The sequence below is a fragment of the Acanthopagrus latus genome, chromosome 15 (assembly GCF_904848185.1).
Source record: "Acanthopagrus latus isolate v.2019 chromosome 15, fAcaLat1.1, whole genome shotgun sequence".
Taxonomy (NCBI): Eukaryota; Metazoa; Chordata; class Actinopteri; order Spariformes; family Sparidae; genus Acanthopagrus; species Acanthopagrus latus.
This window is the reverse complement of record NC_051053.1, coordinates 12,496,215-12,519,273: the sequence shown is the minus strand read 5'-3', so window position 1 is coordinate 12,519,273 and position 23,059 is coordinate 12,496,215. Positions and strand designations below refer to the sequence as shown.

The following is a 23,059-nucleotide window of genomic DNA, read 5'->3' as shown; positions in this document are numbered from 1 at the left end:
TCCTGCGTGGCCACTGATTTTGCACAAGAAATCCAGAGGCCGCGATACAATCTGAGCTGCAGTCATGACCTTTCTATTCTTCACTGCTAAAAGGCCCCACTGTACATTTTGATAAACACACAATTGTTGTGGAGAGCAGACAGGAAGAAACAAGGGAATCATAGACTTCCTGTATGAGGTCATTATAATGCCATGGGAGCCAGTGTGAGGAGATAGGGGCCGGCCTGTTTTGTCAAGCTCTTTTCCTTCTGTTCAACCCAGAAATACCTCCGCTGCACCGGGGGCCTCATAAAGTTAATGACCTTCTGCTCTGAGGAGAAGTGACATCACATTTTAATCTCGAGTGAGGAGTTGTTTAGAGGCTGTGTCATGTGCGGCTTGATGTTTTTATTGATTCGAAAGAGGGGGGTTACAGTCTATTATTCATTGTCAGTCATGCTAAATTCCTTGGAAAATGATGCTTGGATGTAATGTTATAATGACTCATTTGTGTGCTTAGCTGTTATTTGACATCTTGCAGAGTACACAAAGCAACAGAGTGAAAAATAGTATCGGCCGTATGACTCACTGAACCTTAGTTGATTGGTGAGTCCGTTCCATTATTGTGACTTGGGCGGGTCACTGACTTCCACAACGGGTTTCTTGCAGAAAACAAACATGTACTTTCCAGCGCTTCCTGACTCTGACCACCTGGTCCATACAAATGTTGCCAGAACAGGCAGCTCTGCAAGACAAAGCCTCGCGCAGGCTTTTGGAGTCCAAGAACTTGCCAAGAGAAACTTCTGCTCTGCATAACATGACATCGGAGAACAAAGGGCTGTACTTGATGTGTCTGAAGTGCCGACGTGTTACTTGGGAATCGGGGAGAAAATGTCCTGGCCTGTTTGCCGTCCAGATCAACAGGAATAAGACTGTGACGAGCACTTTGTTGCATGTACTCACACAGCTGATATCCCAGAACCGGCACACCTCAGATGTGAAAAATTTACCTCTAAACTTCATTGAAAAAACTGCAAAAGAAATCTGACTTTGATCCAAGCAAATATCAAGTACACCTCATGTGCAACTTTGACCAAACATTCAAAATTCAATCAGGGACAAATCAGTTCCTGCAGGTCTTATGACTGCGTTAAACATGTAAAGAATTGATACTTCCTCAAGCTGATACATACATACTCACTTTGAAATAAAATAAAAGCTCAAACAAATGGTCCACTATGATGCGCACAGTGTGAAGCGTATCTTCAACATTTTTGTTGTCTGTTTGTGACGTAGGCCGAGGCCTGGATCAAAGGAAAGCTGCAGGACTTGAAGGATGGATGCAATATTCAGCGCTGCCCCCTGCAGGACTGGGAGGAAGCATCGCAGACGCTCCAGAGAGACCTCAAAGACTTCGAGAACACCCTGATTCAACTCAACCAGGTAACAAAACAGTGCGCCTGAAATATCACTGAGTTGCAAGCACCTGAGAGCAGCCCACATCCAAATTAAAATGTTTATGTAACCATTTGAACAGGTAATGGAGATCTGAATGTAACCATTAATCACTGTCTGTGGTGCTTAAAGGGACTGTCAGATCATATAACACATAACATAATGCCCTCGTCGGCATTTCCAGTCGAGCGGAGAGAACAGCAGACCCTCAGTGTTCCAGACGGCTCTGTCAAGCCAGTTTATACTTTCTCCCTCAGGAGAACATGTTTGGAAATGGTACATTGCTGATAATTAACCTCCCCTGACACTCAGACAGCTCAGGAGGAAGCAGAAGCAGAACCAGAACCAGGAGATTTTTCAAAGCTGAATCAAAGAAATTATTGGCATTTTTCCAACATTCGTGAAGTCGGCTGGCACATAATCAATTACAAACCTGAGGTGTCAAATGTACTCAGCCACTGTTCTGTGTTCGTCTGGCCATCCATCTGTGCTACATCTAAAACGAGCAAGGACTTCATGTTTCTTCCTTCTTCAAAAGATGGGTGAGCAGTTGATCTGCAAGCTGAACCCCACCTCCGATCTTGTGAAGAAGCAGCTCAGTCAGCTCAGGGACCAGTGGCAGACTCTGAAGCAGACGGCTGCAAATCAGACGAGGGCGCTGGGCGGGGCCAAGAACCTGCAGGAGTTCAACAAGAAGGTGGACAAGCTGGAGGCGTGGATTAAAGAGAAGGTAATAATAACGTTCCTCTACATTTCTGTCACTCTGTGCAGAGGAAGAGCCAATTTTATTGAACTATTTAAGTAAAACCTTTGCATTTTATAGTAATATTGATTGTTTTTCAGCAGTTTGTCTAGTTTTTTTTAGCAGTCAAACGGTGTTGTTAACAATGGTAGCAGATGCTTGTTTTTTAGCAAGCCATGACATTTCAGTGCAAATTATGACAATACGTAGTTTAAATGTGGACACTGACAAAATATTAACAATGACAAAATAGATTATTTTATGGTGCTAGTGTTTAACGACAAGATGCACACGTCACCAGTTCTCATCTCCCCGAAGTTCTTCCCCTCCGTAATGTTGCCGTCTCCAACAATTAACACTGAAAACATTTGGCCCAGAGGCAAACAGAGTGGACAGACAACTCTAATCAACAGTTGACAAGATAATTGGCACAAAACACAGCACTTGCTAATACAGGAAATTAGCTCAGTATCCTGAAGACATCTCTTGTTTGTGTATAGTCAGCGGTGTAAAACATCTGCCTGTCATTATCAAAAAGCATGTTTACCTCATGTTCATGTCCATGTCTGGCACGGTGGAAGTGGTGATTGATAATGGACATGTGGAAATGTAACGGAGGATGCTTATAAAACAGCCATCCCCAGAGGAGACTGTATTCTCCATTTACTTCCACTCATCCTTTCCTCTGTGCATTAGCACTAAGTTCAAAGTTCCTCTTCAATGCTGGAGGCTCTTTCTGTTCAGCATCTCCCTCGGTAGAGTAGAGTAGTAGTGAGTGTGGTTTAATCCTGCTGCCACTTAAAAGAAATAATGGTTGGGTTCTTCACAAATGGGGGCCATAAACACTTTTATGTGTGCCAGCAGGAAGAGGAGCAGGCTCTGGTGAATGTCTTGGAGGAAAATGTTGACAAAATGCAGCTGACCAGGAGGATTTTAGATCTGAAACAGGTAGGATTAAAAACATTACAGACCCTGAACAACCTTCAAGAGGTAAAAGTGTACACATTCCCATCTGTTTTTGGTTTATATTACAATTTTGTAGAGGTTTCACAGTCATTAATCTATGACTGACTGTAATTTGTCTCCCACGTTGTATGGTAAAGACAGCTGAAGTCATACTTGGACTGTGTTCGGCTGTTTCTCTGCAGGATGAGCAGCTCTACCGAAACCTCCACGAGGAGATCAACCACTTGGCCCTGAAACTGGAGAAACAGGGGAAGACAGATGGCAAAAACATCTCCAGCAGGCGGAAACACATCAATAAAATGTACTTTGTCCCTTAGGTTGAACTGATGCTTAAAACGTCATCTATCTGGAGATAAACTGATGCCTAACCTTGTTTGCACTGTCATCTACTGTGTGTAGGTGGCTAAAGGTCCAGGCTCATCTGAAAAATTACCATGAAAATCTTCAGCTGGCACTGGAGGTGTCCTCATTCTACCAGCAGGCGGATAATACGTCGTTTGCTATCAACAACATGGTACAGTTCTTTGTACAGATTAACTGTTGAATTTCTACTGGATGTGAGATTTTGCTCATGTTCACTAACACGTATTTTCTCTCTCAGAGGAAAAGCATATCTGTGTCCAGAGAGCTGGACAGCTTTGGAGACAGAGAAATACGTGACATCGCCAGCCAAATCATGGTAGGAAACATCTTTTCTCTTAAAGGATGGGTTCACAACTTTTCAAGCCTGTCTTAAAACAATAGTCAGTTGCAGAAAAATGAAAAATGTCTTACTTCCACATCATCCTTTAATAAGGCAATTTGAATGTAAAGGATGGGAGGTATTGTATTCCAAAGTTAGAGCTTTTTTAGAACAAATGTGCATTTGAGACAACATTTTGTGCAGAACTAGGTGTAGGCATGTGGAAGCAATCACTTACCAGCCAGTCTAAACAGCAGGAACAGTTTCAGCAAGCCAAACCTGTTACAGTGTTGTAATTGATACCCGACTACTGTTATAATACAGACTTAGAAAACTGTGAACCTACCCTTTAAAGTAGCACTGCTCAGACAGATCCTGAAAGTGTGCTGCAGAAGCCTTCTCTACCTAACCTACAGGCCTGTGTGTGGTAGATGCTAGATGTGAGCGTGTCGCAGCTGTCTAACCTCCATCCTGCCCTGGCTGCCGGCGTCACACAGAAGCAGAGCGAGGTGAAGGACTGCTGGGCGCTTCTGCAGAAGGTTTTCAGGTGAGACAGCGGGCCAAGGATAGCACTGACAGCTCCGGTGGTGGCCCTGTGAATACATGCACCATTTCACCTAGTAATTGGTCCTTCGCAGGTTTCCACTGAGCTGGAACTGAACTTTTTTCTTGTTCCCTACATTAAAAGTCTGCACTGGCGAAACATAAAGGACGTTTTCCCAATGAAAATGAACTTTGTGTAAAGATTTTTTTTTTTGCTCTCTCTTGATTAGCCTTGTTTAATTTGGGTTTGAATCCATGAAATATTATAAGCAAAGTGAAGGACGGCCCATAACTACCACACAGAGCATCACTCACCACCCACTTCTTGGTTTATAACATTACGTTTTCTGCACTGCTCTGGAATCTGACCATGTGTTTGATTACTGTGCAGGGTGAATAATGTCTTGGCTTCCTGAGTCAATTTGGCAACACGCTCGGTTCTCCTCTAACTCTTAAAATCCTGCCGTCACCTTGAATAGTCTGCTGAATCTAAGATGAAACATGTTTACAAGAATATTTTTGATTATTTTTATGGCATTTGTAAAACAAATTTATTGTTACTTTAATAGCCAGCAGTAAGAAACCGGAGTGTTACGTCATTGGACTTTTTTTAGACCGTCAGAAGCAATATCTGCTTAATGAGTACAGCTACATTTTAATGCGGTGGTAAAATGGGAACCAACTGCAAAAAGTTATGCAGTGATTGAGCACTTTGGTGAATTATTGATAATGGTTATAGCCTTACAGGATGTGTAGTGAAACATGTTCTTTTACTTACTGTCCAAAATGTAGAAGGTGATCATCTGGGAAACATCTACAGGCATTGGATTTGTTGATGTTACTTGTGTAAAAGTGGAAACTTTGAGATGACAAAAAAAAAAATGTACATATGTCAATACCTAATGCAAAGGTGCTGGATCACAAAATGCCTGTGAAAGTTGAAAAAGAGAGATCCACACACCAAAAAGCTTCCTTTTTAAGCACTTTTAGTCACTGCATAATGTAATACCAAGAGTCTTCCTCAGACTACCTCTGATACACAGACAGGGTCACCGTCTTAGATATTAAAAGACATACTTACATGACGTAACATTTCAGGAGTGGGTAACTTTCAGTAAAGCAGGGGCAAACCTCACATTGATAGTTTATATTTTTGAGAATACAGATCATAACTAGAATGGCATCCAATACATCCCTCCACCGAGGCCACCCAAATTTTAAAATCATTATCCATCCATCCTCTAGCAATGAGGAATACTCCTCAATTGATCTGATTTCAGTTTGGCCAGTAGTACATGTTATCTTAGTGTTGGACGGGCCAATGGAAAACATTGTAATCCTTATTCTCTACCTGGTCAAAAAACAGATTGAACATTTTCCAGTTTTAAAATAATAAAAACAGTTAGGAATAACTCAAGTCCACAGTTCTGTCATCCATCTCAAACGTCTCGTGCTTTCCAAATATTTCTCAGGCTTTGAGCCTCTCATGTCGGCCGGCTATCTTTAGATCCAAATATTACATCATCTCGGCTGTCTTATCAGCTGCAGTTCAACTATGTAAACCAAATAACACAAACACTGGTGGAAAACTGCAGAGCCATAATTGGAGTTCATCGCAGGCCGCTGTCAGCACCACAGTAACCTCCTGCTCTGCTCGCCCTGCAGGAGTGACAGGCCCACGCACTCTCCCACTGGCTCCACTTTCACCAGGGAAGACGTTGACCCCCTGACCCCAGCCCGAGAACCCCAGTGCAACGTGGGAACGGAGACACAAAGGATCATGGGAAAGGAGGTGAAGGAGGAGCAGAATCGCCTGAAAGGCTGCGTGGTGAGTTGCCTCTGCATTTGGTTCTATTACTGGAGAAACCGCACTGTGGCTCTCGGCTGGGAGAGAACAGCGCCGTCAGTGCTGGCAGGAGATGAGCTCAGCCTCATCCAGTCCTACGACTTCTGCGGCTGCACAAAGTGACGCACTTGGTCCTTTGGTTTGGAAAATGCCTGATTTACAATTTAAGCAGGTTTTTCCTAAATAACAACTGCTGCTGTAGAGAAGTGGCTTCTTGTCTTGGCGCTGAACGTACTGCTGGTTTTCCTACCAGCTAGATAGTTGCCCTAATAGCAACTAATTATCCAGTTGTAATGAGATCCTTGATAAGGTGGTCAGGATGAATGGCAGCTTGGCTCTGTAACTCAAACGGCAGCACTCAAGAGGATAGATCAATATGTAACCCTCCTGACAAGAACCCCAGTTTGTTAATGTTATGAATATTGCCCTGTACGAGTCACAGGAAGAGCTTTTAGAGGTGTTATTTACCCTGGCACAAGAATTCCATAAGTTTCCATGAAAAATGTCAAGCCGTGACTGTACAACATGGTTGAACGATGGGCCAGAGCAAATAAACCTTTCCCTCCGACCCAAAATTTTACTTCATGGTACAATAATATCTTGGCTTTCACCTGCTTTAAGAACAGTACACAGTCATTGGATTAATACTACATTACTAGATGGTGTGTGGGTCAGTCGAGGGTGAGTGAATAATCTGCCGAGCACGTGGATTCCTCAGTCACGACATTCCTCATCATGGAGGCCTAGCAGCCCTTTATTGAACACGTGGGTGCTCCTATAGTAGCCCAACTGCTCATAAAGCTACAAGCAACCACTGTTAGCGTCTTTTGGGAGAGGACGCATCCAGAAATGTAAGTGTGTGGTATGTTAAAAACCAGTAATTATGTGTATATTTAGTCTTTTAAGTTAGCACATTAAACCTCTTTACAATCTGTAATTGAATGCACAGCGGCTATTTATGTTCAGCCCAGAGTTATCCCACAATGCAATGCTCCTCTCCTCTCGTTGACCCTGAGTCCTTGTTAAGTCCCTCTGGCCTCGTTTTGCCCAAAGTAAAAATGCCCAGATGCTCAAGGAGAGAATATTTCACTCTTTCCATTCCGGTTCAGTTTATTTCCACTCTTGTGTTTTCGGGCTCTTAGGCCCCGTGGCCCCGCCACCTGCGACAGGAGCCCATCAGGCCAGACTGCTCAGTTGTTTCTCTCAATACGCACTGAGCTTGTTGGCACGGCCGTCCTGAGCCCTTTGCTTTGCAGTCCGTTGCCTTTATTGTTCCCGGAGCTGGGTGTTACCTAGGTGCACTGTCTATGGGAGCCGCACTCGTTACTCTTTATGGAAGGATTAATAAGATGCTCCAAACAAAACCCTGGAGCCCAAAGGCCAAAGTCAGCGCCGGGCTCAACCACCAGCTGAACAGTAAAAGGTAATTTGTCACATACTTTCGCAGGTTTTTAGCTCCAGCTCCCGTGTGTGCTGAATTGATTACATTATTTGTAAGGGTGTGAGATGCAGCTGCACAGGTCTGTGGGCTGACAGTAACTCATGAGGCATTTGCATTTTAGCACTTTCTTGTATCTGCAGTCACTGTCTTTCTCAGACTCCCTCATTGCTGCAATTTGACTCACTTGATTAAAGGTAACTGTAAAGGTTTTAGTGTCTGTATGTGTATGAGTACATGCATTATAAAGTATACGTTCATGTCTGTGTAAGCAGTGTTATGGCCTCTTGTTGCTGGCGGTAAACATGGCCATCGTCTGTTTCTCTGGCTAATTGTAGCCAGATGCTGGGGCTGCGGACCAGATGGGCCTGGTGCTAAGTGATAGTTCTTGGCTGACATCACTTCATAGCACATTGCCGAAAGAAAGACACAGAGGGGAAGAGGAGACCGGCAGAAAACAGATAAGAATCAACTGTACCCAGATACGGAGAAGTCTACGGAAAGAGATGGCTGGATGAATACCATCGAATATGACATAATGAATCATTAAATGGCCAACATAATTCTTTTTTTATATGGCAGAGAGGGATGTGGAGTGCACCGCAGAAGTTGTTTACAGTGGAAGCCACTGTGAAGGATGAAGGACAGAAGCAAATATCTGAGGAGGAGACATCATTGATGGTTATCAACCTTGTCAAATGAATCACAGCAGTTTGTTAGTTCTGCAGCTCTAACACATAAATGGGCTGATAATGTGCCTGTACGAAACTCAGACTGGCTTATAAAATGACTGGCATGTTAGTAAATGATGTTAGACTCCTTCAATTTACTACATCTCTCGCATCATTTTGGAGGCGACACTTTTCTCAGGCTCTCTGACTCACCTCTTCTACAAGCCCACTCAGAAAATAGCGTGGTTAAATTAAAGCTTCTCCATAAAACACTGTTATTAATGGCTGCTCTGCACTTTCTGGCTGTCGTGTAAATTCAGCATTTCTGATTATTTAACGTGAGAGCACTGACAGATGCGTGTTTGTCTTGCTGATTGTTGTGGAGACCTCACTCGTGTCAGCACCAGTTTTTACTGGCGTATGTAAAAGACATTATGTTATATAGAACAATGAACATAGTGTGGTCTGCACCCATACAGTTAGGCAGAGAAATGTCAGCATAGAACAATTCATAACATAATTCACAGTTAATTTTATTATATTTCATATTTATGGCAACCAGTTTTGGTAAGCAAAGCAATAAAACTATATTTATTAAGAACTTTTTAAAACCTTGGCTTGCGCCTTGCAGTTTTAATTATGCACATTTTAAAACAACACAAGTGAGCACCAAAAAAGCAATGACACAACCAAAAGAAAACAAGCTTTTGAAAACAATATTTGAAAAAAATACTGGTCCAAGTATTCTGCACTTTTGGACTGATTTTGTTGGATCCGCGCCTCTTGCAGTGGACATGAGTAAAAACACCAACTATGAGGATATCCCACTGTGTTCGCTCTAATAGTCCTGATAAACGGAGCTCTCATTGGAAACCCCGCTGCAGAGTCCTTTGGCCAACCTTTAAAGCACTCAGATGGTTGTAAAAGAGGCCTAAAGGCTGTTGACGTCTTTAATATATGTCTGCACATAGACAAGGTCTACGGCTCTGGCATTGACCTCGCTAAAAACTGCACAGTTACAAACAGAGTCGGAGTGGACGGCCATGGAATTCAGTATCTCAGGCTGAAAAAACACTGCTGCTCTTAAATGAGAAAAAAAGGGTAATATTTCCAACTGCAATGGCTCTTTTTTACTCATCAGAGTGGTATAGCACATGTTGGCAACCTTGTTAGACTTAATGTGTTCATAAAGCAATTCTAATTTATTTAAAGTATTTTTTTTTTGTGAACATTCATGCCGTCTAACAGAAATAGCTTGTATCTTTATCCTGCTCTGGCTTATTTCAATGAGAATAGTCGACCTTTGTAAGAAAGTATGCTTTGTGAGGCTTTACTCTGGGCAGCTGTCCATGTTGTCCGGCCACATTGTAACATTCACATTAGCAGCAGCACAGCAACGCCTCATTGTCTAGTAGTGACTGCTCAGTGCATAAAATCCTCCATTTGAGATGTTTACGCGTCCAGTCAACATTTATTCAGTGGATGGCCGACAGAAAAAGCAAAACATTACTCACATGTCATGTTGCTGATCTTCTGGATTTTCCTACAGAGGCTTTTTTCTCTTGTCCACAGGGTGCTGTTGAGGTTGGTAGGAAAGCACCAGGCGAGCAAAGCCAGGAGCAGCAATCAGTGAACCACACCTCGTCACCCACGGGAGACAGCCCTGCCTGTGCAAATGATGTCATCATCAGACATCAATTGAAGGCTGAAAGGTGACATTTCATTTCAGCCTGACCCCAGCCCCCCTCTCTCCCTTTTACTTACATAATGAGAGGTCTTTATGTAAGTCATAATTGGAGTCACATGTCTGTGTTTTCTTTGCTGCAGGAAGCCCAGAGCAGAGCCCAAGCTCGCTGCTGCCACCGCCACCGCCCCACGAGGCCACCCACAGATTCACGTACAGCTCCAGAAGTTCACCGTGTCTGCTGACAAGGTGACATGACCTCTGCGGGGCACCCTAGACATCACTTTTCAAAACTGTCTGTACGCTCGATAGAGCATCAACAAAAATGGTTCATCTTGGGTAAACAAAAAAACCCCATTGCTAAGAATTGTCAAGTCAGCAGCGCAGTTTTTTGCACTATTACACCCTTTTCTTGTAACCAGCCACAGACATTATGTCACATTTTTTTAAGTGAGACAAAGTTGTCATGCGTTCAAGTGTGACTCTCTACTGTGCAGTACTGTTTTCTCATGTCTAGTAATTGCCTTGATTTCATGTGGGTGGGTTCAAAAGTCAGTGTGGACGAGGTCACCCGGATCGTGGTGATTGTGCTCCCTGCAGCCCATGGCATCTAAATGTTATCTCTCTTGTTCTGCGCTCAGATAATCCGCTTTTAAACTTTAATCCTTTCTCTGTGTGCTCTCCTTACTTACTCAGACTTTGTCCTGGCTGAAGGACAACGTGTCCATGGCCACACAGGTGTGTTCTGTAGCCAGCTTTGAGGGGCTGGAGGCAGCCAGAAGGTGTCAACACGCTCTGGAACAAGAAATCCTCACCAACAGGGCCAGGATCGAGGTGGTCAAAAGAGTAAGCCAAGACACACTGTCATATTCACAGTTTCTTTAAAAACATAAGCACTGGATGAATGAAAATGTCCTTGACATTTAGCAAACTGGGTGCCTGGTTTGTGTATTAATCAAATAATGAGCAGACATGTCGTCTGAGAAAACTTCAGATTAGGTCTATATTTCGCAACAGAAATAGTGCACAATCATCACATGCTCTCATCAGTTTAACGCTCCGTCCTCAGGAGGGCCGCGGGCTGGTCCGTGCACAGCACCCGGGCAGCACCAAGATCGAGGAGTTCCTAGGCCAGCTCGAAGTCCTGTGGGAAGAGCTGCGGAGGAGGCACCAGAGGAACGCCGTGTTTCTGAAGGCCTCAGAGGAGCTGGGTTTTAGGGTAGGATTCATAAAATATCTCACAGCAGGCACTCCTCTTGAGTCATATGGAGGCAAGTTACCTCTGAAGTTATAAGGGAAATTTATGGTTATGACGGATGATTCTGGATCAGTTCTCCCGTTGTGCGAAGCTTGATTCTGGCCCCGAGCCTGGGCTTTTCACATACACTCACAGTTAGAGGCTCATTTACTTTCGTCTTTACCACCTTAATTGGCGTAGTCTGAAAGGTATATCCCAAAAATTTATGAAGCCTAATCCAAGGGAAATAAATTGCGTTGCCATATAATTTGATTATGGGATGGAAAGAGGCTGCGAATCCACCCAGATTGATGACTTAGTTGGAAAGCGTGAGTCTTTTATTACAAAAGATGTAGGTCAGAGCATGGTCTGCTTCCATGAGGTAAACCTATTATTGTCTTCTTTATACAGTACATCTCCTCCAGTTGTTTTCACTGTGCACTAAATCACTTGCGAATCGCAGCAGCACGACCGCAACATCATTAGCCCCTCTGCTTCTCTACTGTATAGGTTGTAAAAGTGCTCCAGGCCCTGGGCAGCCTGGAGGCCTGGCTGGAGTCCGTCGAGCTTTCCATGAAGGAATCTGCTCTTGCCGGTGACCCTGAAACAATGAGCGTGGCTGAGAGGGAGAGCTGTCTGCTGGAGAAAGAAGTGGCAGCACGCAGCCTGGAGCTCAGCGCTCTGAGGCAGGAGGTGGACCGCCTCCACGGCCACAGTCACCCCCACACACGAGGCCTGCTGGCGCGCATGGAGGAGGTGGAAAGAAAGTGAGTTTTTCAGAGATTCGGGGTATCCCCATGATGTTTATCATCATGGAAGACTCGTGTTATGAATGTGAACAATCATACCCTGGTGGTTTCATTCGTCACTGTGGTCAGGAAATAAAGTAAGAATTTTGTCAGTGTTTCCAGGAGGTCACAGGTTTGGGCTCGCCATGTCTGCAGTCCAACATGGAAGAGTTTATTCATGAAATCCCCTGTTCTTATTTAAGACAAACAATTTCACCCCATAAACCACGAAAATATATATCCATGAATCCCATAAGTTTTTCTCGAAGTTGGCAAAAAACATTCTCCATGTGCTCATTCACTGCCAGGCTCGAGTTTATTCATTTGTGATTCATGCAGCACTTTGCGAGGTCTACCCCACAGTCCTGACATGCACTTCACCCACAACTTGTCAGAATGTGTCAGAGTCACCCGTTCCATGTTTGCAGGATGACGCCTCTCACGTTGGTTGGACCTCAAAAGACAGGTTGCTGCCACAGGCTCTCAGTAAAACCTAATGGTGTTGGCCGGTTCACTGGACGTACCTATGTCTACAAACACATGCTCAGACTCTGTAAAGAACACTGAGTTGACCAAAGAAAATAAAGAAGCGGAAAGGGCTCTGTTTAAGTGTTTCCAGGGTGGGGGTGTTAGATGGGGGCAGGAATGGACACTTGTGCAGTCTGAGGAACCATTGATGCAGGTAGAGGCTCGCACCCAGCAGCTGTAAGACAGTTGGGATGATGTCATTATTTAACGCTACGTACAAGCAACTTAAGGCTCATTTATTCTGGAAAAAATACCCTTTGAAATTGCTCCCTTTACCATCTCAAATATAAACTCTGCACGGGCAGGGTGCCTTCAAGCCCTGAAGTGCAGGAAATGTTTATGTGACACATGATATATGATTACATCAACAGCACGGTGACATGATGGCGGCCTCTGTAATGTGGTTCTGCTGAAGGATGCAGGCTTGTATAAGCGGATGTGGATTAAAGTTAAGGTGCAGCTGCTTAGTATTCATGCTGGCTGCATGCTGGTGTGTATGTGTGTGTGTCCCAGGTACCACCGTGTCCAAAGTGCCCTTACCCAGCAGAACTCAGAGCTGCAGGACACACGGATGCTGACTGAGTTTCTGGAGCGCGTGGAGCTCGAGGAGAGCCAGGAGCTCAGAGGTGCTCCGTTCGACCTGGGCCAGGTGAGAAGCTGAGCATCCTCCAGTTATATATGTTGTACATTAAACCAAAGGTTTTGCTTTGAGATATCTGTCTGAGATTTCTGCCGCCAACCCAACACAATGACAGTGAGAAACTGCTCAAAATGATAAAAATGTTATTAATCCAAGCAGCAGGGCTGTGTCGTAGCATCAGAGTAGAGGATGTGAGAGGATGTGAAAATATTACTCGACCAGTCTGATAACAACTCTTTTTCAGCCTCTTCACAGTGAGATGGCCTCAGCTCCTACATTGCTGGGACTCCAGAGCAGTGGCAGTAGCGAGCCCCTGATCGAAAGCATGGGAGACCCTGTGGAGGAGCTACGCGAGGCTGTAGAGATGCTGAACGACACTGTTCGGGAAAGAGGCCGTTCGCAGAGCCACGACCAGGCCATCCAGGAGCTGCTGAGCAAGGTAAGGGGATAGAGTCTGTTTATACCGAACGCTCTCTGGACAACAGCTGTGCATAAGTGCTCTAGCTCTAGTTCATTAGGTTTTTTCCACAATGTTTGTTAAGTTATAATGATCTTAGTTGATGCTGAATGGTTTTTAAGCCTCCACACTTTTGGACAAAACAGCTGCACAAACCAACAGAGCCACATCTGGTTTCCTTTTGTCTGTGGCTGTGTACTTTAATGGGCCCCAAACGAGCCTCCACTCCTCCTCGCATGAGTGTTTTTGTGTTAATTCGATTTATTCTTGGTAAAAAAAAATATAGCACATGTCAAAATAGCACACACACGCAGCCGGAGGGGACTCCATGACACCATTTTTAAAACACTAATTTGCAATGTGGCTCTCATTGGAAAACAAATAATACACAGTGAAGTATAATGACTTAATGACATCCTACGAGTGCTCATGATGACTTTCTGCCTGGCCAGCATGCCAGCCTGGCGGTGCGCGTGGAGGAGTGCCTATGCTGCAGCAAGGAGCTGAGCCTGGACATCCTGGAGAAGGAGACAGACATGGCCGTCCAGTGCGAGCCAGACCGCTGCGGCCTCGAGGCTCTGCAGGAGAAGCAGGACCACCTGGAGGTGAGACGACGATCCCGGCACATGCCATTGAATCTGGATTATGGACCTTTGCTCGGTGCAATGAAAAAGGGGAAGCCCCCCCCCACCCCCTTCCCGCACTCGCCTCCAACACATTGTTCCGCAGTCTGTTTCCTGTTGTGCCAGATTTTCTCACATCTAAAACGGGCCGGCCCACCGCACTTTGTGCTGTGTTTAATTTATTATATAAACTGCACCGTGCAATCACACACACACACGCACTTAGAGCGTGCAAAAGTTTATTATTCACACAGGATATTTATTTATGCTTGTGTGAGTCATTGTTCTGTTGGCTCTCAAATCTTGTGAGTGTGTGTGTGTGTGTGTGTGTGTGTGTGTGTGTGTGTGTGTGTGTCTGAGAGAGGGAATCTGGTGGGGCATGTGTATGTGCCCGGGGGTCATGGGGTTGGAGATTTGAAGTTGGGGATGGTAAAGCTCTATGTGAGTCACTTTTGGGCAGTGTTATGTTTATCACACACACACACACACACACACACACACACACACACACACACACACACACACACACACAGCTGTCTGGACTTGATACCACTGAAGAGCAGAAATGACCTAATCTCACAAACTGAAATAAGTGTGCCGTCAGCAGACAGGCATCCACAACTCCGTGTTCTCGAGGCCCTGTGTAGCTGAGAAACGTTATGAAGCACTGCTCCCAGAGAACTCCTCAACACTATTAATTACTGCCTCGTCAAAAGGAGAAAAAAGTGGTCAGGATTGCTCACTTGCTATAGCGTGGCAGCCCATATGTAGACCATATGGGTCTGTATCGCTGAATAATATGCATAATATACTTTGGGGATGAAGTCATAGTTGCACAGAGATACAATTGGTACAGGCTGTTTGACTGATAGCGAGGATGATGGGAGATGATAGATTTTTATTGTGATTCTTCACAGATTGACTATGAAGTCATCAGGGAGGAGGTGCAGGAGACGGAGAAGCAGGCTTCTCGGTTGGAGGAGCTGTGCCCGGAGAGAGTGCGCGTGCTCAAGGTGAAGATCCCGGCCATGCTGCAGGGCTGGGCAGAGCTGGGGAAGAGTGTGACGGAGAACAAGTCACGTCTGCGAGAGTTTGTGCAGCTCCAGGACTTCTTCAGGAGCTACCTCGCCATGATGTAAGCGGGGGGACGGTGTGACCTCTTCCAGACGTTCTTTCGTAATCCTCCTTGTGAGAACACCAGCCCATTACGATATCTCCTCAAGGAAAGAACAGGATGTTCTCATTGTCAAACACAGGTCCCTGGTGAAATGTATAATTTAAGATGTGCTGAGGAGGTCAGCGTGAGTTTCCTGGGCCTGGTGTGACAGCGCGATGAATGTGTGTCCTGTCAGGGGGAGTCTGGTCATTCTCATATTTTTTCCAATGTACGGCTTTTCTCACAGCCCTGGTCCTTGTCTCCTCTTCCACCTCCTCCTGTCACCCCACCCCTACCCCTTCAAATAGCTCTTGGACAGAAGACACCAGGTCGTGCATTTTCTCAGATACCGCGTTGCATCTTGGAAAAGATGGCCAGAAGCCACTGGCTGCAGAGCTGGACATGCAGATTGAGCTAAAGTTTGAGGAGTTCGACGAGCTGGTGGCCACGGGAAGGAACATTTTAGACAAGGAGCACCACCTCACGCAGATGGTGAGCAGGGTAACATGCTCATGACTCAGTGCCATCCTCAATTTAGTTTCATTTATTGATTTATTTGTTTGTTTGATAGTGACAGAGCATGTAAATGAACATCAGGATAAAAAGACGTAAATATGCCAGGTAACATCACAAATAAAAGATACATGTTTACAATACACAAGTAAAAACAAACTAGATACATAATGCAGTAGTTCTGTCTTGCCTTCAGTCGTTGTTTGAGATGAGTCTTAACAGTGGGATAGTGTGTTAGCCCATGCATGGTGATTACTTCCCTTCACTGAAAAAGTTTGCTTTAGACGATGAGTATATTTTTTGGCTGTATTATTGTCAGCTTTTATAAACCCCAAGTAATGTCTTGCAGGTGAGAGAACGCATGGAGGAACTGAGGAGCATGCTTGGGTGGATCTTGGTCCACTGGAGGGCTCAGAAACAACAGTGGCTTCACAAGAAGAGCAGACAGGAACTTTCACAAGATAACATTTACTCCGAGGCCACAATGTGCTCTCCAGTCACAGAGGTAAACGCAAAGAGAGGCATTTGTTGTGGGCACAGAGTTGAGTCATTGGAGGAAAACTGAGGCCCTCGACAAATCATAAATGATCCTTTTTTGTACAGCGTCAGATTTGACACATAGGTACAGTGATCAAGCAGCCGAGACAGAAAAATAAATTATCAATCAAATGATAATTATCAGAAATCAAAAAAACTTTCATAACCATTGACTGAACTGGGTTTAGATAGAAAGTGGGGCGAAACAAAGCTGGTGCCATGCCTAACATGATCTCTGCTCATGAGATTACATTTAAGGCGAACATTAGCGGTAAAATAGGAGTGTAACATTTGTTCATTTTTTTCTTTCTGTGGCTTCCTACATAGAGTTCAGCTCCTGAGCTTGAGCCCTACCAATCCCATCAGTCCCCAGTCTTCAGCTATGATGACGACAAATCAAAGGCCGCAGGAGACCGACGATCCTTGTTGCTGTCGCCCAGACAGTCCGAGCAGCAGCAGGAGGAGAAGCAGTTAGAGGATGGGTATGAGGTCATGAACAGCATCCCACCACGGGGCGGTGAGGCCGCCTCCTCAGAGTCCCCCAAACCCTCTATTGTGGTCCTCAAAGAGCCCGGCAGCCCTGCTTTAGGGGGCACGGTCAACCTGATACTTAGCTTTGGTAACACAGGGGACAGCCAGGTTCAGGTGCTCGACCCACCTGCTAGGACGGATGAGGTGGAGGAGGAGACCTCTGAGCCTGTCCACAGGGTGAGACACACACTCATCACCTCACACTATAAGTCACCAAACACCATTGCAGGATGCCACTATTGAATGAGTCAGTGCAGTAACATTCATTCTCTGTAATGACACTGCATGGGATCCCCCTCCTTGACTTCCTGCTGCTGTTCATTCCTCCCTCTCCTCCGGCCTTCATATCTTCCTTTTTCTCCCTCAGCCCACTGAGCCTCAATCTTCTGCCTGTAAAAACTTTTGGAGGCGCTGCCAAGGGCTTTTGGAAAATACTTTGGGTAGTTTAAAGCGAAAGAGAAAGATTTATCGGCAGAGTGCAAATGAGGTAAATTGCGCGGTGTGAATTGGCATCGCATGCTGCGTCTCCAAAGTGTCCTGGTGCTGCATGCTGTGTGGAGTTGTTTTCTGGGGGGCAGCATGCTCTACTAACCCCCTGTTACAAGGTATGTGCCATGTCTGTAAGCCAGGTGTTAAAGGAAGTAAGTCATGCCAAAGTGCTATCATGTATGCACTCACACCAGCTCTGTGACTTTCAATGTGGCTGGAAAATTCACAGTTAATGTAAGAAAAGTGAGAAAAGACAACAAACCGTTTTACTGTCAGAACTCACAATTTCCCTCTTAACCGCAGTCGTAAAAGCATTATCCAAATCCAAATAAATTCTATATTTTAGTAAAGTACGTTCTGTCATGATATTTAATGAGATGGGAAGAGAGGGGTGCTCTATTTCCAAGCCATTTGTTAAAATACAAATGAGTGAAATGTAGTGCCACATCTGACCTCCCATTTGGGAACAATCTGTTTTGAAATGTAGTGTCTTTATCTAAATCTTTTCAGTTTGTTACAAGTTACTATAACGTATACAGTGGACCAAATATAGAGCCCCAAAAGTTATTTATGTGCTCATAAAATTGCCTTAAAATGTTCTTAAACTGATTAATATTTTACAATTGAAAATGGGTTCATGACCTCAATTAAAAGTTGTATTTTTTGTCATGTAACCTGTTGAAGTAAGCTCCAAGCACTAAAAGCAAACGTGTATATTTGTACAAGAGTGAATGTGAATCCATCTCTGCAGTAATCTGTCAGCAGTCATTTTGCCCTTTCAGCTTTTCTTTTGTAAACTCAGATAAATGATGAAAATCCCAACAGAAAATCAGTCAGTGAATCAGTATGTTAACAATCCAACTTTCTTCCAACATTAAAACTTTTCTTTGGATCCGAACTTATTCGTTGAGCCGGGGTTTAAAGCTGGGAGGCACTGATGACAAAGACAGAATGAGGGTGATGAGTAAGAAAAGCACACATAGTCTCCTCCCTGCTGTGAATGTTGACAGAAGCTCTCTCTTCTCCTTCTGTCATGTCACCACAAGCCTGAAGTAAACCTCCTTTTGTTCAGCTCTCAGGAACTGCGCCGAAACTCTGTAAAATTAGTGACCACACCCGCGGTTCCTATGAAACCTGTGCTCCAAAAAATGGCTCCCAGCAGGAGTGTGTCCCAGACGCCGACATAGGTGCAGTCATTAGACAGAGAACTGGTGTTGAACTTTCACGAAAGGCCCCCAGACTGCACACTGTGATTTATAGTCTGGGGCTTCCACAGAAACAAGAGATTAGTCACAGAGTTGAAAGGTCAAGCCATTACAGCTGCATATGACGGCATGTGTAGCCACATATGATTCTGATTAAAGACCTGCAAGTGTGCATTTTGTAATCATGTCCATGTTCTTTTGTCCTTTCATCTCATTCTTTGTCTTTTTTTTTCCTTCATACGTTTGCATTGCTGTGTGAAGCTTGTACGTTACTGAATCCATTGTTTTCTCTGGTGTGTGGGATGTAGAGGGAGAGACGCTGATGTTTGTCTCTAAAAAGTAGCTGATTGTCTCAGTCAGTTTTCATGTCGTCATTCATCTGTAACACATAAATCAGCTCTTGTTCTGACAGATGGCTGCAGGGGCTCCGACCTGCAGCAAGCATGAGTCTTTAACCGTTTGCAGTAAAGTCTGAATCATATGAGAGTTCAAACATGCCTAATATCCTTTTCTCTTTATAGGTAAGTACCTACTTGCATGTCAAGGATAACAACTTGGCTGTGTCCCCTGTGTATGAGAGTATCACCCTGCCCCGTCAAAAGAGCCGCTCCGCAGCCTCAGCCTCCCCGACTTTCTCGCTGTCCTCCTCCGTCTCGCCTTCTTCCTCAGCGCCTGCGCCTCAGACGGCTAATGTAACCTTCCACCCTTTGGCGGGGAGCGGCAGCAGCTCCATCTTCAGCAGCCTCAAGAGAATGGGCAAGAAGAGGAAGAGGAAGAGAGACGCTCGCAGACACACTATCCAGAAAATCATGGGAGTGGAGGAGCAGACAGACGGGATGCCTCACTATGCCTGCGAAATGATGATGTATGACACGCATACATGGCCGCTGAAGGAAGGCAGAAGGAAGAAGAGTACACCAAAGAGTGTGGAAGCCATGGCCTATATGAAGAATCCCCTGCTGAGGGACATCGATACAGAATGTTCAGGAGAATACAGCACTATTCCATATGCTGTATCAGAGGAGCCAACTGCAAACCACGTGAGGAGCCACTGCAGATTCCTCTCGTTGGGCTCTGTGCTGAGCTTCGAACTACCTAAGGACATGACCCTCATCCCCAGCATTCAGGACATAATCACAATCGCCCCTCCAGAGTCCAAAAAAGGAGCTGGGACTGATCCAGACCCGCTTTCCCAGAGACACACAGCCCTGAGCTCTTTCAAACAGACTCGACCCACTCCTGCCGTCCCATCAGCAGATACAAACTTTTCGGAAACTTCGCCGGTCGTGGTGAAAGATCTGCCTGACGTGGACAACAGCTTCCAGACGCCACCTTCCCCAGAAGAGGACCAGACTGTGCCGTGTAATGACCTTTCTCAAGCCCAGTTCAGTCTGCATGAGGACGCAGAGCAGGAGTGGGACAAAGTGTCATCAGAGGTTAAAACCAGTGCAGCTGAGAGGACCGTCCAGTCTTCCCAGCTTCCTATTTATGTGAACCAAGCCCAGAGTACAGTTGAACATAAACACAAGTGCCCCAGTGTTCATACGCTCATTCGAGACCTAAACGGACACCAGTACCATAAATGTCCAAGATCCCACAGTGTGCATGAAGAGAGTCCTGGACTTCAGTCTCTGAGCCAGGCCTCTCATATGGTGGTGAATCTGAAGTCGACAGTGAGCGTGAGTGTTCGCCAGGACTCAGTCGACTCTGGAATCTCCACGTCCAGCAGTATCAAGCTTTCCTCTGACGCTCCATGTCCAGATAACCTGCAGCCCAAGGGAGTGGTGGGAAGGCTCATGTCCTTTGAGGTGGGAGGGATAGACTGCACTAAAACAAGGGAGAGCAATGTAACACCGTCGGGTCCATCGACAGACTCGGCAGAGCTCGAAGCAGAGCGCGTTCACCTCGACCACCAGCAGTTTGAGGAGGAAGAAGAAGAACTCCAGGACATCTGGAACCAGACTACTAACTACAGACAGAGCATCTGCTCAGACATCATGTACCAGCCCAACCAGGAACAGTCGGAACCATCAGACCATTCCAGAGAGCCCCTTGTCCGGTCACCGTCACCGAAGCCCCCAGCTGTACTCTACAGGAACCTGGCCACAGCCTCAGCACCCAACCTCCTCGTGGCTGAGTTCAAACTGCCCCCCTACGTTCAGAGCTTGCTGGGTTATGACAGGGAGCCCAAAGGTCACCACCCTCCAATGGCCATAGGAGACAGGAGATCATGGGCAGCCTTCCCTAACAGGGAACCTGCCAGCAAGACCTCAGTGACATTGAATGAGACGGCGTCTGATCCAGTGAAGCTGCCAGACGTGGGCGACAATCAGAGATACATTTATCAATACAGAGAGGACGAGGAGGAGGAAGAGGAGGTGGAGGAGGCAAAGGCGGGGGAGGAGGTGGATGAGCACAGAGGTTGTTCGAAGGTGAGGTCGGCGTTTGTACTGTGATGTCAGAACCTGTGAGGCTAGATCAGTTCACCCAAATTACCCCAAATAATGAAAATCTCACCCATTCCTGCTGGGATGTTGGTGAGGGGATAGGTTCAGTTTTATTCGAGATAACTGTGATTTTCATTCAATTTATTTATACTTGAGAGATCGGTGAGGGGCGACCTTAATTTCTAATGACATCGAGTCTTTATAAATACAAAAAAAAAACAACAACACACAGTTGGCTATTAAAACTATGTAAAGATAATTTGATAGAAAAGTTAAAGGTCCAGTGCGTTGGATTTAGTGGCATCTAGTGGTGTAGTTGCAGATTGCGAGAAACAAAACAAAATATCCACTTGTCTCACCCTCCTCTAGACTGGCTACTGTCCATTTTGGGCTACTGTGAAAACAATGGGGTGTAAAAGTCTCATTCTAAGGTATCAACACAAAGCAATTATTAATGTCAGGCGATTGTAACTCATGAAAACATAATCATGAATATTATGGGTCATCCTAGATCCCACTGAACTCTACACACTAAACCTTTAAGAATGAAATGCAAATGAAACCAAAACTACCAGCATGTCTGGACAGCACCAGACGTAAGCAAGAAAACAGTTAGTGATAAATCGCTTTTACGTCATTTGGGTGAACTGAATCTTTACCCCACCCACTGATTTATTTATTAGAATTCTAGCTGATGCAATAGTAACACATTGAATGTTAATACAATATGAACAAATATGTCAGTTACCATGTATACATAGCCAATACAAACTGAAGCTTTTTTTTCTTTTTGGTGTAATCTTTGGTGGAATCTTCTCTCTCTGAACAGGATCAGTCCATGAGTCTGCTGTCAGTTCACATGGGTTTGGATGGCGTCTGTCAGCAAAGACAAGCCTCTCAAAGTCTGGACAACATGGACAAGCAGGAGGGATCAATGACCACAGGAGGGCGCTGTGTCACCCTGGTAAGAGCGACTACAGTCAGCTCATTGCCCCGAAGACATGAGGATTTTAAGCTTCACTTCAGAGAGAGAGAGTTCTTCTTTTTGTCTAACGCTGGTGTTAATTCAAACCTTCTCAGGGTGGAAATCCTGAACTGCAGTCTATGGAGGGACCGCTGGAGAGGAAGCACAAGCTGCAGCTGGGAGGAAAGAAAGTAAGAAAAGCTGCATTCAATGTTGGAAGCCAGCACGGTCAGCAAATGTAAAGCCCACAGTCAGCAGCACACACTCTTATCTTATTTTCACAGGCAGCCTCCCGAGGGTGGAACTCCTACCACGCCGTCCTATATAGACACACCTTGTGCTTCTACCAGGATAGGAAGGATACACTGAGGGTAAGCAGAGAAAATACAACAAAAAGAGCCCCAAAGAACAGAGCTGAAACACAGAAACATAACTGAGGTGTTGAAGTCAGGAATAATCAATGTGCTCTGTGCTGCAGAGCTCTGCATGTGGCCTCCCGCTGAACCTGACGGGAGCCGTGTGTTCACCTGCACCAGAGTACACCAAAAAAGCCAACTGCCTCCGACTACAGTACGACTTATGAACCACGAATTTGGAATTTAGATTATGATAGATTGATTCTGACACGTGGACGTTGTGACAGCTGTCTGTTTTTGTCCATCAGGCTCCGCGATGGTTCCGAATATCTGCTCAATGCGCCGTCACGCTTTATGATGAAGAAATGGATGATGAAAATACAGGCAAATACAGGTTGACATTTTTTATTTCAAAGCTTGTGTACACTAATATTGAGCCCATGTATTATATTATGCATTCATTTAAATGTTTATTTTCTTCAAAGGTCAAAGTGAGTCTGTGTCTTCGTTATCAGGCGTCCCAGTTGATCAAGACTTCCCCATTTCCTCGTAAGATATGACAGTTTAACCACCTCCAGCTCT

At 45.1% G+C, this 23,059-nt stretch overlaps 1 protein-coding gene across 3 annotated transcripts in view; it reads left to right on the top strand.

Moving 5' to 3' along the window:
- The window catches only part of LOC119033945, a 29,193-nt gene that overhangs the window by 4,208 nt on the left and 1,926 nt on the right, over positions 1 to 23,059 (top strand). For 2 of the 3 annotated variants that reach the window (XM_037124572.1, XM_037124570.1), the window contains 27 exons: positions 1,276 to 1,422; positions 1,973 to 2,164; positions 3,038 to 3,124; positions 3,325 to 3,443; positions 3,542 to 3,656; positions 3,744 to 3,821; positions 4,256 to 4,371; positions 6,033 to 6,195; positions 9,895 to 10,034; positions 10,150 to 10,255; positions 10,703 to 10,852; positions 11,076 to 11,225; positions 11,754 to 12,010; positions 13,073 to 13,208; positions 13,444 to 13,638; positions 14,109 to 14,261; positions 15,197 to 15,414; positions 15,744 to 15,927; positions 16,298 to 16,453; positions 16,813 to 17,193; positions 19,232 to 21,142; positions 21,987 to 22,121; positions 22,238 to 22,312; positions 22,406 to 22,492; positions 22,600 to 22,691; positions 22,786 to 22,871; positions 22,963 to 23,026. In XM_037124572.1, coding sequence (XP_036980467.1) covers positions 1,276 to 1,422; positions 1,973 to 2,164; positions 3,038 to 3,124; positions 3,325 to 3,443; positions 3,542 to 3,656; positions 3,744 to 3,821; positions 4,256 to 4,371; positions 6,033 to 6,195; positions 9,895 to 10,034; positions 10,150 to 10,255; positions 10,703 to 10,852; positions 11,076 to 11,225; positions 11,754 to 12,010; positions 13,073 to 13,208; positions 13,444 to 13,638; positions 14,109 to 14,261; positions 15,197 to 15,414; positions 15,744 to 15,927; positions 16,298 to 16,453; positions 16,813 to 17,193; positions 19,232 to 21,142; positions 21,987 to 22,121; positions 22,238 to 22,312; positions 22,406 to 22,492; positions 22,600 to 22,691; positions 22,786 to 22,871; positions 22,963 to 23,026 — 5,693 coding nt within the window. The remainder of the gene's footprint in view (positions 1 to 1,275; positions 1,423 to 1,972; positions 2,165 to 3,037; positions 3,125 to 3,324; positions 3,444 to 3,541; positions 3,657 to 3,743; positions 3,822 to 4,255; positions 4,372 to 6,032; positions 6,196 to 9,894; positions 10,035 to 10,149; positions 10,256 to 10,702; positions 10,853 to 11,075; positions 11,226 to 11,753; positions 12,011 to 13,072; positions 13,209 to 13,443; positions 13,639 to 14,108; positions 14,262 to 15,196; positions 15,415 to 15,743; positions 15,928 to 16,297; positions 16,454 to 16,812; positions 17,194 to 19,231; positions 21,143 to 21,986; positions 22,122 to 22,237; positions 22,313 to 22,405; positions 22,493 to 22,599; positions 22,692 to 22,785; positions 22,872 to 22,962; positions 23,027 to 23,059) is intronic. The other variant, XM_037124571.1, reaches the window with a different exon arrangement.